The sequence below is a fragment of the Oreochromis niloticus genome, linkage group LG11 (assembly GCF_001858045.2).
Source record: "Oreochromis niloticus isolate F11D_XX linkage group LG11, O_niloticus_UMD_NMBU, whole genome shotgun sequence".
Lineage (NCBI taxonomy): Eukaryota > Metazoa > Chordata > Actinopteri > Cichliformes > Cichlidae > Oreochromis > Oreochromis niloticus.
In genome coordinates this window covers 30,155,168-30,168,760 of record NC_031976.2, presented here as the reverse complement: position 1 = coordinate 30,168,760, position 13,593 = coordinate 30,155,168, and the positions used below count along the sequence as shown (strand labels likewise).

The following is a 13,593-nucleotide window of genomic DNA, read 5'->3' as shown; positions in this document are numbered from 1 at the left end:
AATCAGCAATGTGTGAAAGACGTCTTTTTTCAATAATGTTCCCCCTCAAAAAGTCCCCTTTGCCATCTATGCCTAATTTATTAAACAAACATGCAAATAAAAAACTGTATTTCAAATGTTCAAAATGACATCATTTATGGCAAACTATTTTTGTCATCATGCAACGACACTAAGTGCATTTTCCACTGACATGGCGTTGGTGCCAGTGTACGACTGGATTCTCGCACTGTAAAGACTAAATAGCTCACAGACGCACGGCACCACAAATCCGGTGAGCCCCATCATCAACATCGGCATAGAAGGGAAATCATCAACATCTGGCAGATTCAGCCTACAGAACCTGTATGCCATATTTTACACTAGGGCTGCCACGATTAGTCGACTAGTCACGATTACGTCGACTATCAAAATCGTTGACGACTAATTTAATAGTCGACGCGTCGTTTGAAGCTTTGTAAGATCACAAAAGACGCAGGAATAAGTAGTAGGATTTGAGAGTGTAATAACGGACTGAAACAGAAGATGGCAGCACTACATGTACAAGGATGCCAGCTGCCGTTAAAGGCAAAAGAAGAAGAAGCTGTGTCCCAGAATTCATAGCGGCCCAGCGCGGCCCTGCTCAGTTTCCAGCAATGGCAGCAGCTAGTTAGTTTTAATATTACTCTTATTATTCTTTCTGGGTCACAAAATAAACGTCTAACAAGTTTTTCAGGCGAGAATGTAGCTGTGTAAACTTCAAATATCTGCTCAGTTTATCAAGACACCACATATTTTCAAAAGCGCTCAGACATTTTCGGAGACGTCTGTTACGCACCAGCTCGATAGCTAGCTGGGGTTGACGGCTCACTAGAGCCGGTGAGAACACCAGACTCCGGGCAAATCGTTTTCAAACCCACCGCCGTCTTTCACTACTCAGGTTAAACATGATGTATAAGTCACTTAGATAACTGAAAAATGTTATTGTTTGGCTTTTTTTAGTATTTTATTTGTTCCTGGGTAAATCGGTTTGGCTGAGTTTAAAGTTATAGTTTTACACAGCTGAATAAACGTCAAGCAAACAACTGATTATCAGAAGTGTGAGATGCTTGAGAACATACTTCGGTGTCCTGTTATATTTTAGATAGCAAGGAGCAGACGGCTGAGTTTATTAAACTCCACCGAAACAATCTGCAGATTTCATTAAAATTTAATAAACTATCATCTTGTCTTTATTTTTAGTTAGCACATACCTTAAACACTTAAAGCTGTAAGCTAATGATAGTTATTTAAGAGCAGATGCATGCTGGTGCAATAAGCTGTACGTTTTACGTCCAATGGATGCATGATCTGATTAGTCGACTAATCGCAAAAATAATCGGTGACTAGTCGACTATCAAAATAATCGTTTGTGGCAGCCCTATTTTACACCCATGGAAATCACCTCAAATTCTTCGAGTAACAATGCATAATGACCGGTTATCAAACCTGACAAAATGTGGGCTGATTTCCAAACACCGCAATGAAAAACTGGTTCTGAAATTGCACTGGCACCACACCGATAAGAAGATGTATAATGACACCGTGGTTGCACTGAACTGAGTCTTTCTAAGGTGCTCAACCTGACTTGGACTCAATGACACAGGGGCAGCTGCAGTGGTCAAAAGGTTTTTCAGTCACTGTTACTTTTGTTGCTTTTTTTTCCCTTCAAAAAACTGTTTTCTTAATTTTTGTCTGTCATTAAATATGATAAACTCTTTGTGTGAGCTTTCACAGTGAACATGACTGCACTTGTTGTCAGGTTTTACGGCACTCTAAGGTTACACAAGGTTACGACTGAACTGCATTAAAAGCTGGAACACTGAATGTGAAATGGTTATCAAATATTTTATTGAACAAGGAATTTCAGAATTTTAAGAATGATGCATTTCTGGCATTACTTAGATCATGGCTACAACTATGCACACATTTGACAGTGGCAAGCTGCAGCCACTAAAAGAATAGGCTTTTAGGGGGTGCAACCAAAAACAACAAAATATGAGATTTTAAAAGTTTTTTAAAAAATGTAAAAAATAAATATATATCAGAAGGTAAACATATAAAATCATATTATAAATATTTGATGTAGCCAGAAATTTCTAGTCTGTTCATTTTTTAAAATATTGTCTCCATGTTTTCTCCAATACTTGTCAATCAAGCAGTGTGGGTGGCAGTCTAAAGTCTTTTTTTCTTTAGTTATCTTTTGAAGAAGTTTTTGAGATTTTGTCAGTGTGTCTTCTTTGTTCTTCAGTCTATCTCAAAACTGTCGCTGATGTTTTCAAAAAAAGTAAAACTCATCAGTTGCCTAGCATCAGAGGATCCTTCGGTGACAAAACCAAATCAATGTTTAGAACTGCAAATTGAAAACCTATACTGGATGGATCAGTCAGCTGCAGGTATTAAAATTGGATGTTTATGTATAAGAAGATGTTTCAGATTATTGATTATACGAGCATAAGTTCACACTGTCAATCCAAACAGAAAACAGAGTATTTTATTTTGTTCATGCTGTTTCTTACCTGCACTGGCTGGTCGCTGTGGTAACCCTGGTGACACGGTGTTTCTCTGCAGAGCGGGTTGCTGTGGGGAAAGGAGCCGGGGATCTGTGAGGGTGGAGGTGACAAAGGAGGTGGTGGTGACCAGGGCGCCGGAAGGGTTGTTACTGAACTGAAGGGCTGCCGCTGCTGCTGCGTTCTGGTTGGATACTGGCACGGTGACTGGCATGGAGAAGGTGGGCTGTGGAACCGTAGACTGGTGGAATGACAGGAAGAGGGCAAAGATTAGAGTGTTTTCCATGTTTATCCACCCTCACATATAATTATCTATTATAAACAATAATGAACAGGTGATCAGTTAGTGATCAGCAGCAGTGCAAACAAGCCTGCAGGTGACACACATACACACACACACACACACACACACACACACACACACACACACACACACTTGCAGCAATACAACCGATCACAATGAGAAGACTCTTCCCAAAACTAAACTTTAAAAAGTTACACAACAAAGAAGAGTCCTACTTTAAAGCAACAACATAAAAGGAAATGCAAGTGGAACATCTTCTGTTTTGCACGCTAATTATTGTTTCAAGAATTTGTAGCTATTCTTTCAAGCTTATATCACTTTGATAAATATCTTTTTCATTTAAAGGGCAATTTGTTGTGAAATAATACAGTAGTGAATTATTTCAGTAGTTCAGAATTACTTGAAAAGTAGCACTTTTTCCCCTAAACACTTTATCTGATTTGATTTTGGCTCCTCTTCAAGACTGTCTCGTTTTGCTCTGCTGTGCTCAGTCCTGTTGCAAATATGAGGTTGCAAAATTTGATTTTAATTAAAGAAAACTTTTGTATTGTAAATTTTATTGTACCTCCAATATACATATGAAGAATGAACTTTTAATCATTGCATAACGACTGATGTCTCCACTTTCTAAAGTTAAAAAACAGTTAATAAATCAATAAATCAATGAATGAATAAATACAGGGGGAAAAAAAAATCACTCATCCCAAAACTAGAGCTTTGTATTCCAAAACAGGTCAGTGCACAAGAATAAAAATAGTATACAAAAAATTGCAAAATACTTGAAAAGAACTGATTAGCATTGGAAATATTTGTTTCCTACACTGATAGATATTTTCACCTGTTTAAAGAAAATCATATTTTAAAAACTCAAATGCTGACACAAATAATAAAAAATGATTTTAAATAACTTCTTAAGAAGATCGTTGTTTTTCAAAGAAATCATTTAAGGGCCTTAATGGCTAAAGTGATGGAACAATAAATAGGAGTCCATGAATTCTGAACACCATATCATATGTTTCAGATCTCCAACTTTGCAGTTAGTAATAGATTTTAAATCATCAAGATATTATAAAATGATCCTCAATAACTGAAATCTACCTACACTGCATTGGTATTCTGTCACGGTGAATATTCTTTCATTCTTTGCTTGTTTGTCAAGCTTCACTCTTGAGGCAGGAAATCAATTCAAAAGTATCAGACATGTCTGATGTTTGCTGTTTCTACCGTGCTTTAAAAGAACACAATTTTGTTTTGGAAATAAAACTCTTCAAAACAACCAAAAACACACACATCAAATCACAAACACACACACAGACGCACCCAAACGCAGACACGCGCACACTCACTCACTCACTCACTCAGTTGTCATGCAAGGTGACTTGGTGAAAAGGCCAAAAAGCTGTCTCGCCTTTCACTTTTCATGCCAGGTTAAAACTCTTGTCGCAGCAGCAGCAGCAGGTTATTGCATCGGGTTATTGGTGACATTTCATAGCGTGCTTGTCACATTCCAGCAACATCCCACCACCCCCACTGACATGTGCTCATCACTGGGGATTTAAGGAAATATTCAGCAGGAGCTTGCCTACCGAAATTGGCTTTACAATATTACTCTTGTTCTCAAAAATCCTAAAGACAGTCCACCTTTCTGTTCAAAACTTATCAACTGCACTTTTTTTTTTTTAAAGAAATGATCAGCCTCGTCACCTGAGTTGATGAAGTGGATGACCAGACGTCCCCGAGTGCATAAAAAGAGAAAAAAAAAGAAAAGAAAATCAGGGGCAAGGACCTCGGGTTGTCCAGCCATCCGACCCATTTCACCCTGTTCCAACTCAATCTGAAATAAGGACTTCTATATATAGAATATGGGCCAGCACTGCACTGTACTGCACTCAAACTGCCTGGGACCCAGTTTAATATCGAGGAGGACGAGGGCACCTTCCTGCCCTTGATCCCTACCTCTTTTCCTTCTGCACTGCATTGGAGATCACACGAAAATAAGGGAGTTAGTGGACCGAAAACAAACCAGGTGCTAGTTTATTCAGTCAAATCTTGAAAATTGTTACTTAATCATAGGTTTTCATCAAACAACTAAACAACTTTTTTCCAATTAATAAAGGGGTCTTTTCATATAAACCTCAACAATAAAAATAATCATCTTTATTCATTCGTTTATAATTAATTTCTTTTCTTCAAACAAAGTCTAAACAGGGTAAAGACTGGCCCTTTTTTCATAAAACAAACAACAAATTATAGTTCCACAAAAAACCTTTCAATTTATTTGCAATGTTAGCCTTGAAAATGACTAATCTTCATTGAATCTTCCAAATAAGTGAAATTTAAAATTCACTCTTCAGCCTACAAAGAGGAAGTTTGCAAAGCAGGCTGTACAGAGAGAGCTGTAAGTGGCTAACAGGGAGAGTGAAGAGAACAGCTAACAGCATTGCACCACTGCACACAGGCCAAGCAGAAGGTAAAGGAAGGGCATGGATAAATGGGAAAGGGTGGGCAAAGGTGGGGTTAATGCAAAGTGGGCCAGAGGTGTATGAACGCAGAGCATAAGGATCCAGACAGAGTTTATCCCTACAGTGCTTGGGAATGTTTTTTTCTTTTCAGTAATAGATTTCATTATATATTTTTTCTTACTCGGAGAACAACTACAAACAGAGGACAGAGCTGGAGTCTTTGCTGACGGCCATTTTTCCAGAATACAAAGCAATCAAACTGTCACCTTTACCTGACCCTGAAACAAACTACTTTCCCATTAATCAAGTCCAAAACTTACTAAACTACAGTTCAGAGAGAGAGAGAGAGAGAAAGATGTACTGCATTTGCAGATTTAAAGTTGGAATAATGGAACTGTGCTTTTAAATAAATTAACAATAAATAATAGCATTCAGGACAGAAAATATCACTGAAGACAATGTGACCTTAATGCTATATTTGTGGTGATTTGGAGTAATAAAAAAATGGGATTTAAAAAAAAATCTAATTAGACATTAGAAGCAGAGTCAATTTTTAATAACAATGTAATAATTATAAATATTTTTAAGCCACTTTAAACTGACCTATGAATCATTCAAACACAAAGTTAAGTCAAGGTATGAACCAGTGTTGTATCAATCAACCATCTATCAGCAGTCTCTTGCAAAAACATAATTTGTTCCAAATTTATCAGTTGAACTGTAGAAGATTCTCAAAAATAATATATGTGTCACGCATAAAACAGCATTTTTTCACAAACAAAGTGATTCACCAAAAGGATCAAAGAGGGACAAAAAGCTGAGGTACAGCAAATAAGACCAGGACTGGACTGAAAAATCAGTGGCCACAGCTTTTAGAAATCAAAGCTTAAAATCTTACTTAAAATGTTAGTATGTACAGCCATCTGTAAAACATGGTGGATGCTCTATCATGGTTTGGGGCTGGATTTAATTTCAACTAAAGAAACACAAAAAAATTTGACCCACCATGCAATTCAATCTAGAAAGCATCTGATTGGTAAAATTACTATTTTTCAGTAGAATATATCTACTGTAAGCGTCTAGCTGAATATAAAAATGTACACTAGAACACTATCAGTCAAGGATTGGCCTCCAAACACCTAAACACTGCTGAAGCAGTGTGGGATCATCTTAACAGGAATCAAAAGGCAGAAAACATTCAAAGAGCTTTGACTGTCCTTCAAGAAACCTGGAGAACTACTCCTGACGACTACTTAAAGAAGTTCTAAGAAAGCTTGCGTAAGAGAGTTTAGTAGTTATACCAGATATTGCCTTCCAAGCTTGTAATTGCATGTTTCAGTAAATTGCTGTACCAACTTCCTATTATCCTTACTGAATATGAAAAATGAGAGATGACTCAAGAGTACTATGCATACCTTAAAAAACAATCCTCTTCAGCTGTCTGTCTCTAATGGTAGTTTGCAATACATTTAGCCATCGATTGTTTGCAGCTCGCCACCATTCCACAAGACCTTCATATCTGTATCAGCCTCTGGTTGCTAGGAGATTGGTGACATAACTCCAAAACCTCTTCATTTATTCTGTAAATATGAATTTTAAATTTGTCTTGACCCTGCTCTCCACTGTGCTACACTGAGAATTAATCCATGTCTTTGGCAAATTACAAGAGAATTTACATCTGCCCACTCTGACTCCATTTAACACTGCTGCTCCTAATTGCAGAGAGGAGGGTTAACTGGGTACTGCTCCTCATCCTGTGGATTTAGCACAGAGGATGGGAACCATAGAAAAAAAAAATAACAAGAACCTGTTAGGTAAATAATTGACTAGGAGCTTTTCCAGAGGCTCATGTGAGGAAGCTCAAGGCCTCTTCTGTGTGAAGAGAACAAAAAGAGGGGAGAGAAGGCTAACCTATTTTCCCTCAGAGGAGCTCTCTCAACAAGGGTGTGTTTCCTGGATGCAAGGGTAAATCAGAATGAATTAAACTCATGGCCTAGTTTCCCTTTTCCTCCCTCTTGTCCTGGAAGCCTTTGAAAGTTTTCTTTTTTTTCCCCTTTTTCAACTGTAGGATTGTCGCATCATATTTGTACGAGGCTGCAGATCTGAACACAGAGGCAACATTGGAAAAGTGTTTGATGGACCTTTAGATGTCCCAGCAGTTGACCAGTAAATTAGTTTTAGTTGTTTAGTTCTATGCCCCCCCCCCCCACTCTAATTTCTTTCCAACTTCACTGATATTTGATCCTAAATAAATAAAAAGAGGCTGAATGACTCGCGGCTCACCTTCTCCAAAACATTGATTCTCACTGAAAATTGTTTTATTTGCAGCTCTTAACAGAAACTATTAATAGGGATGCTGAGAGTCCTCATGCTTTCATGGCATGAAATTCAAAGCTAAACTAATCTCAAAACTAAATTAGATGTGATTAAGTGTGCAGCAGTTTCAATAACACCATGTTTCACTTGACATTCATACCAAGCTTATACAGGAGACAAAACACTCAGCTTCTTGCTGAAAGGCACCATGGAGGTGTTTGTTAAAAGGCAGAAATCTATTTCTTATTCAATTTCCCGACCCAGAATCTCAGAGCCAGAAAAGGATCAAACCAGGGGCCCTCCGGTTAGGAAAAAAAAACAAAAAAAACCAGAGCTCTTTTCTGTTGCCTACCACAGTGCCAGTTTAACAGGAAAAGATACGTTTGCTGGGGGCTCGTTTAGCCAAGTGTCCTGCCCGTTCTCCCTCACCACTCTCTTCCTACCTCGGGAGGTATTTGAGTACAAGTGGGATTAAGCTTGTATATCCCGGCCCCTATCTGTCATGCTGGGGATTATGATGCTGAGGGGAGGAGTGGCAGGTGGTGCTGCATGTTTCTGATTATTGGTTGACCGTGAAAGGTGTGCTGGAAAACCAGACAGGTAGGCAGGCTGACTGGGACACCGAGGAGCAGAGTGATGTCGGGGCAGCTTTTCGCTAGAGTCATTTGCTAGCAGCGTTACGCTAGCATACAAATGGCATGAGCCAAGGGCTGCAGCTCTCTGAGGGCAGTAGATTGAATCCGCTTCTTCTTCTTCTGTGGTTTTCTCTTTTGAGAAAGTCTTTTCAGAGCTATTTGTCTCACACAGCACAGAGAGGCTGATGGAGGCAGGGTGGATACCAGGAGGGGAGAGATTCATTGAGCTGATTAATCTGAGAGGCAGCTCATTTTCTCCATTATGCTCTGATGTATGTGAGATTTTAGTAAATTAATATTAACATTAGCACTTGATGTCATTTTGAAGAAAGCCTCTTCTTCCCTCCAAACCACCAGTGTGTTTTTTATACTAGTTTTGTCCATAAAACTGCTTTTAATTTAACAAATAGTGTGTTTCAAGGCTTTAAACTGAAAACCAGAGGAAGGTATAGTCTTTCCATCGCCCTAGCTGTAAACTAGATATGTAGCTGACAATGCATACATTATACATTGTTCATAATTATATGCCTTTTCACAGTCCTATTTTCATACGCATATCTCATCACTAAGCCGATTACAATTACAGCATAATTATGAGACTAGTCAATCATACCACAAAACAAGCCTAATACAATAAAGAACAACAATAAGAAAAAAGAAAAACGCCTCTACCCTCCATAAAGGTGTAACACCAAAGGTGTGATTGTAGTAAACAACTGCTGCCTAACTATTCTGCAGAACCTCAAAGTGACTGTGTCCCATCCCAAGCGACCAATCAGGGGGCCGGCAGACAGGAAGAGGAGCTGTAAATTAAGTGCTAGTCATTAAAGTGACATTAATGGCATTATTGAGCAGAGAGGAAAAAATGAATCACAGAGAAATTGGCAAAGAAGTAGAGCGGTAAAAGGGGATTGGCAGAGCGCCAGTCAGGAGGCAGAACCTGGTTAATGTCAGGAGCCCATCGGAGGAACAGGACTACACTGGGACTAAAGTGACCTCAGTAATGCTGCTAATAACAGCCGGTTATCAACTGCACTCTGGCTTTCTATGTGTTATCTGAGAAACAGACACAGCCCTGGTGGATACAGACGATCTGAAATTGCAACGCTCTTTCTTTAATGTTGCTAAGTATTACACAATTGGTGCATTCAGTCAAAAAAATCTGACTGCTCGAAGGCATGCTCCAAACGTGTTGATTATTACCATAAAACATGATTTCCCCTTGCAATATTAGTTGCTATGCCAACTTTTGTGAGAACCAGGGACCTAGTTATCGCTCCTCTCCCTCTGTTGTTTATTCTTGTACGTTTGCGAACTTGCAGAGGCATCAGAAACATTGTATTAAAAGCCATAATACTCCTGAGAATGTGCTTCACTGTGATGACTGTAACTTCAGATGAATAATCACAGTTAGCATGCCCTATTTGGTGTCATGCTGCTTTTTTAAGGATGACTTTCTGTCTTACACATGTGCAGCACTGCAAAAAACAAAACGAAACAGCAAAAAAAGAATATTATCTATCTTTTTTATGAGTCCTAGGAAATTTAACTATAGAAAATGACTCACAATGTACCCCATAAATTATGTCTATCTGAGCTGTGTTACTTTAAAGTTATCATTTTTGTGTTGGGTTGTTGAAAGGACCAAACAACATTGGAAACACAACTTTGGGCTTCCTTACAAAACAACAACAACAACAAAAGAAGAGTAATACCATTAATTAATGATGAATGTGAACATTAGTTAAGATTTTACTTTTAAGAGGCTTCCCTTAAGAACTTGGCTGCTCTTATTTCTTGCTGAAGCACACACCATCAGTGGGGTGGGGTGGTTGTGGGTAGTGATTTGGGGGATGGGGATAGGTGCTATTGGTAAGCAGTGAAGTAGAGAAGGTAAAGGAGTGGGGAATGGTGAAGGCGAGTGCTCTGTGAGTAGTCAGGCCACCATCAGCAGCCGGAAATCTCCGGTTGTCCGGTCAGCGGCAGCAGCAAGGTACCAACATGAAGAGGGGGCAGGGTTACGCAGAGTGGTGGGAGGTACTCACTGACAGCCTATAGTTCTGCATCATTTTATCAAACTCCTCGTCAATTTTTTTGTATTTCTCTTCAGTGCGGGGGGTGAGGGAGAAGGGCTCCTCGGGGTCTGGGCTCTCAGAGTCCCGGTGCTCTTTCTTGTTCAGAGCCTTCGTTCCCCAAACAAAAGAAAAGAAGGCAGACAGGGAGAGAGAAAGAGAGAGAGAGAGAAAGAGAGAGGAAAGTAGAGAAAAAAGGGAGAAGAAGAAAAGAAAGGGTAGGTTAGATAAGGTGACAAAAATGTGATTGTACTCACGCCGTAGCGCTTGAAGAGGCTGTCCAGGTCCTCGGTCTTGCGGTCATTTAGCGGGCTTTGGTCGATGGAGTCGTCGCCGTCGGGCTCAGGGCTGTTGCAACCGTTAAAGCCTTTCTTTCGCAACGTCTGAAGCGGTTAAAGAGGGGTAGAGGAGGAGAAGGAAGCACATTTACATTTCATTTTTCCATGCACATATTGGAATTAGCACACAGTGAAAGATTTTCATTTCTCAAACACAAATGAACATCTTGATTGCATAAAATGTGCTGACTCCTACGCTATTCATTGTATAAACATGAGCCAGCTAAGGTCAGATGGAACAATTTGACCCTGATGATGACATAAAAAGAGTTTGTCTTTTTTTTCCTTGCGGCACCTTCTGTGAGCAGAAAAGCTGCCTTACAGAACACACATTCTCAACTTCAACCTTTGAAAATCCTCTGTCGATTTGTGAGGTCAAAGTTCGTAACATCTGCCGCCCACCTGAAAGCGAGTTATTAAGGAAGAAACTGTACTTGCTTATCCAGCAGGTGCACTCAGGAAGTTATGGTTTAAAGGGCTAAAAAACTACTGAGTCTTATTCCAACTGCAGAAAGCTTTCAAATCGGAGGATGTGGTCTGAGAAAACAAGGCCAATAAACTATGTGCATGTCAGAAGATACAGCAAGGCATCACACTTGTGCACACGTTGGCTAATCAACAGTGTTAGTAATTGGTGTGAAGCTTTGCACTGAGGAATGTGGTAAAGTAAAGCAAAAGGGTAAAGGGTGAGCTAGGAAGCATGTGCTGGTATTAGCGCTTCAGCTAACGGCAGACAGGTTGCGTCAGTGTTCGCACACTTTGGAAAGGGCGAGAAATGGAAGAGGGAGACCGACGGGCGAGAGAGGGAGATAAAGAGGCTCTTATTTTGAGAGGATTCTGCTAAACAAGATTTGCTGTTAAGTAGCTTTGCCTGGTGGGCCCTTGACCACAGAGCCAAGCAGAGAGATCCTCGTAGCAAAATGGATCTTAAACTGGAGCTGGAGAACCTACTGTGGTCCAAATACAAGCTTTAGCCTTGAGTGGTGCGAAAAGAAAGAAATCCCTAGCCTTGAAATCTATCCCAAAAGGAAAAATAGACTATAACCATGGCCAAAAAAAAGAAAAGAAAAAAAACTCTAGTTCTCACTCCAGCAAGTCTTTCCATCCAAAACATTTTTTTATTGAATAAAAAAAAGGAGGGGAGGGGGCATCTGTCTGCGAAGCACTATATTTTAAGCTGCACTCTGTAGAAATCAACTGATTTCAAGAATTAACAAATGACCTTCAGTGTCTTACAAGAAAGAAGCATCATTAAGGCTTAGGAAAGTGGACGTTTACTAAACAAGCAATCACAGGAAAAGAATTTCTTTAAAAGCTCGTAAATCTAGCCGACAGTATTAAGTGTAATGTGCAGTCATGTGAAAAAAAGAAATGAAAAAAGTGGAAAACTAAGTAAGCTCTTATTGCTTCCATTGGTATTATGAGATTAAGGTGCTGCTAATCATATGTGCTTGATTAGATGATCATCAGCAAGTGTGAGCACCTCTATAAAAGCAGGCGTTTTTGGCAGCATTCAGATGTGAGCATCCCAGCAAATTCACCCCAAAGTGAGACCGTGCAAAGCACAGAGAACAACAAGAGCTACATCTCAGACTCTACAGGCCAAAGTAACAACTCTACAATTACAAAAACACTGAACGATTATGGTTGGTTTTGAAGGGCTGCTGGGAGAAAACTACTTAGGTGTGGAGATGTTTGGCCAAATTGCACCACATTTGTAGAAAACCAAATACAGCACATAGTAACAGTGATGATTCTGGCTTGTTCTGCAGATATGGGACCTGGGCATTTTTCAGTGATTGAGTCGTCTATGAACTCCTCTGTATTACTGACTAAACAGCTAGAACTGGGTCATGCAACAGAACAATGATTCCAAGTACACCAGCAAATCTGGTGTCTCAATGGTGCAGTAAAACCAGACCTCAACCTTACTGAAATGTTGTGATGGAACCTCATTGAAAGGTGTGAATAAACAAATGCCTTCGTACCTGAATGAACCCAAGGAACACTGGAAAGAAGAGTGGGCCAGAATTCCTCCACAACGATGTGAGAGAATCATTGTCACACGGAAAATGATTACTTCAAGTTACTGCTGCTAAAAATGGCTCTACAAGCTACTGAATCATAGGGTTGTGCATAGTTTTTCCACAGTATTGTGAAATCATCCTTTTTCATTTGTAAATGTAAATTGGGGGTTGAACAAAAACATGTAGTCGACCTAATTTGTAGTTGAGTATGTAAAACAAATAAAACCACTGGCATCTTTTGACATTCAATTACACACAACATATAATGCAGGACACTGTTACATGTATCACCTAACAGATATTATATTCAATATCTCACGTGTCCTTTACTTTCTTTAATTAACAAGCACTTGCCGTGTCAGGTGCGACTATAGTCTAGTGGCGGTCTGATTAAAACCTAACCATGTGTTCCATGAGTGCACAGCACACAATCATTGCTAAGTGAGAATGATTCAACTGCATGCAATTCAGCCTCTAAAGTGAAGCTGGCGGGAAGTCGTTGTATAGAGAGCTCCAGACTAAACCCCGAGGAGGAAGAGACAGAGATTCCTTTCATTTTTGATGTATTAGCCTGAAATCCTAAAAACAGGTGAGGGCAAGAGGGTAATGATGCCATTTGGATGTAAGGGTAAAAAGACTTTCAGTGTTAATAACAATACTGCTCTTTGATATGAATCTCATTAAAAGCCAAAGCCATTATTATTAGCGCAGTGTCAAAGCTGCTTTTTTATCTACCCACAGAAACGGGTTATTAGAAAGATTTGTTCCAACATGGAGACAGTCTCCTGATTCAGCTGTTAACTCTCACCAGAACGAGTAAGTGCTCTGATCTGCAGCTTAATGTAAATTTCACACACAGGAGCAGCCACCATGCGCTTTGTTGCGCACAATTCATAGAAAACACACTCTGTTGA

General features: G+C 39.6%; 1 protein-coding gene across 9 annotated transcripts in view; it reads right to left on the bottom strand.

Annotated features, from left to right (window-relative positions):
• The window catches only part of mef2d (myocyte enhancer factor 2d), a 102,619-nt gene that overhangs the window by 31,136 nt on the left and 57,890 nt on the right, over positions 1-13,593 (bottom strand). For 7 of the 9 annotated variants that reach the window (XM_025911272.1, XM_025911275.1, XM_025911277.1 and 4 more), the window contains exons 4-5: positions 10,288-10,425; positions 2,535-2,766 (exon numbers count right to left, since the gene is read on the bottom strand). In XM_025911272.1, coding sequence (XP_025767057.1) covers positions 2,535-2,766; positions 10,288-10,425 — 370 coding nt within the window. Of the gene's footprint in view, positions 1-2,534; positions 2,767-10,287; positions 10,426-10,571; positions 10,698-13,593 lie in introns of all 9 variants that reach the window. The other 2 variants (XM_025911276.1, XM_003456416.5) reach the window with 1 other exon arrangement.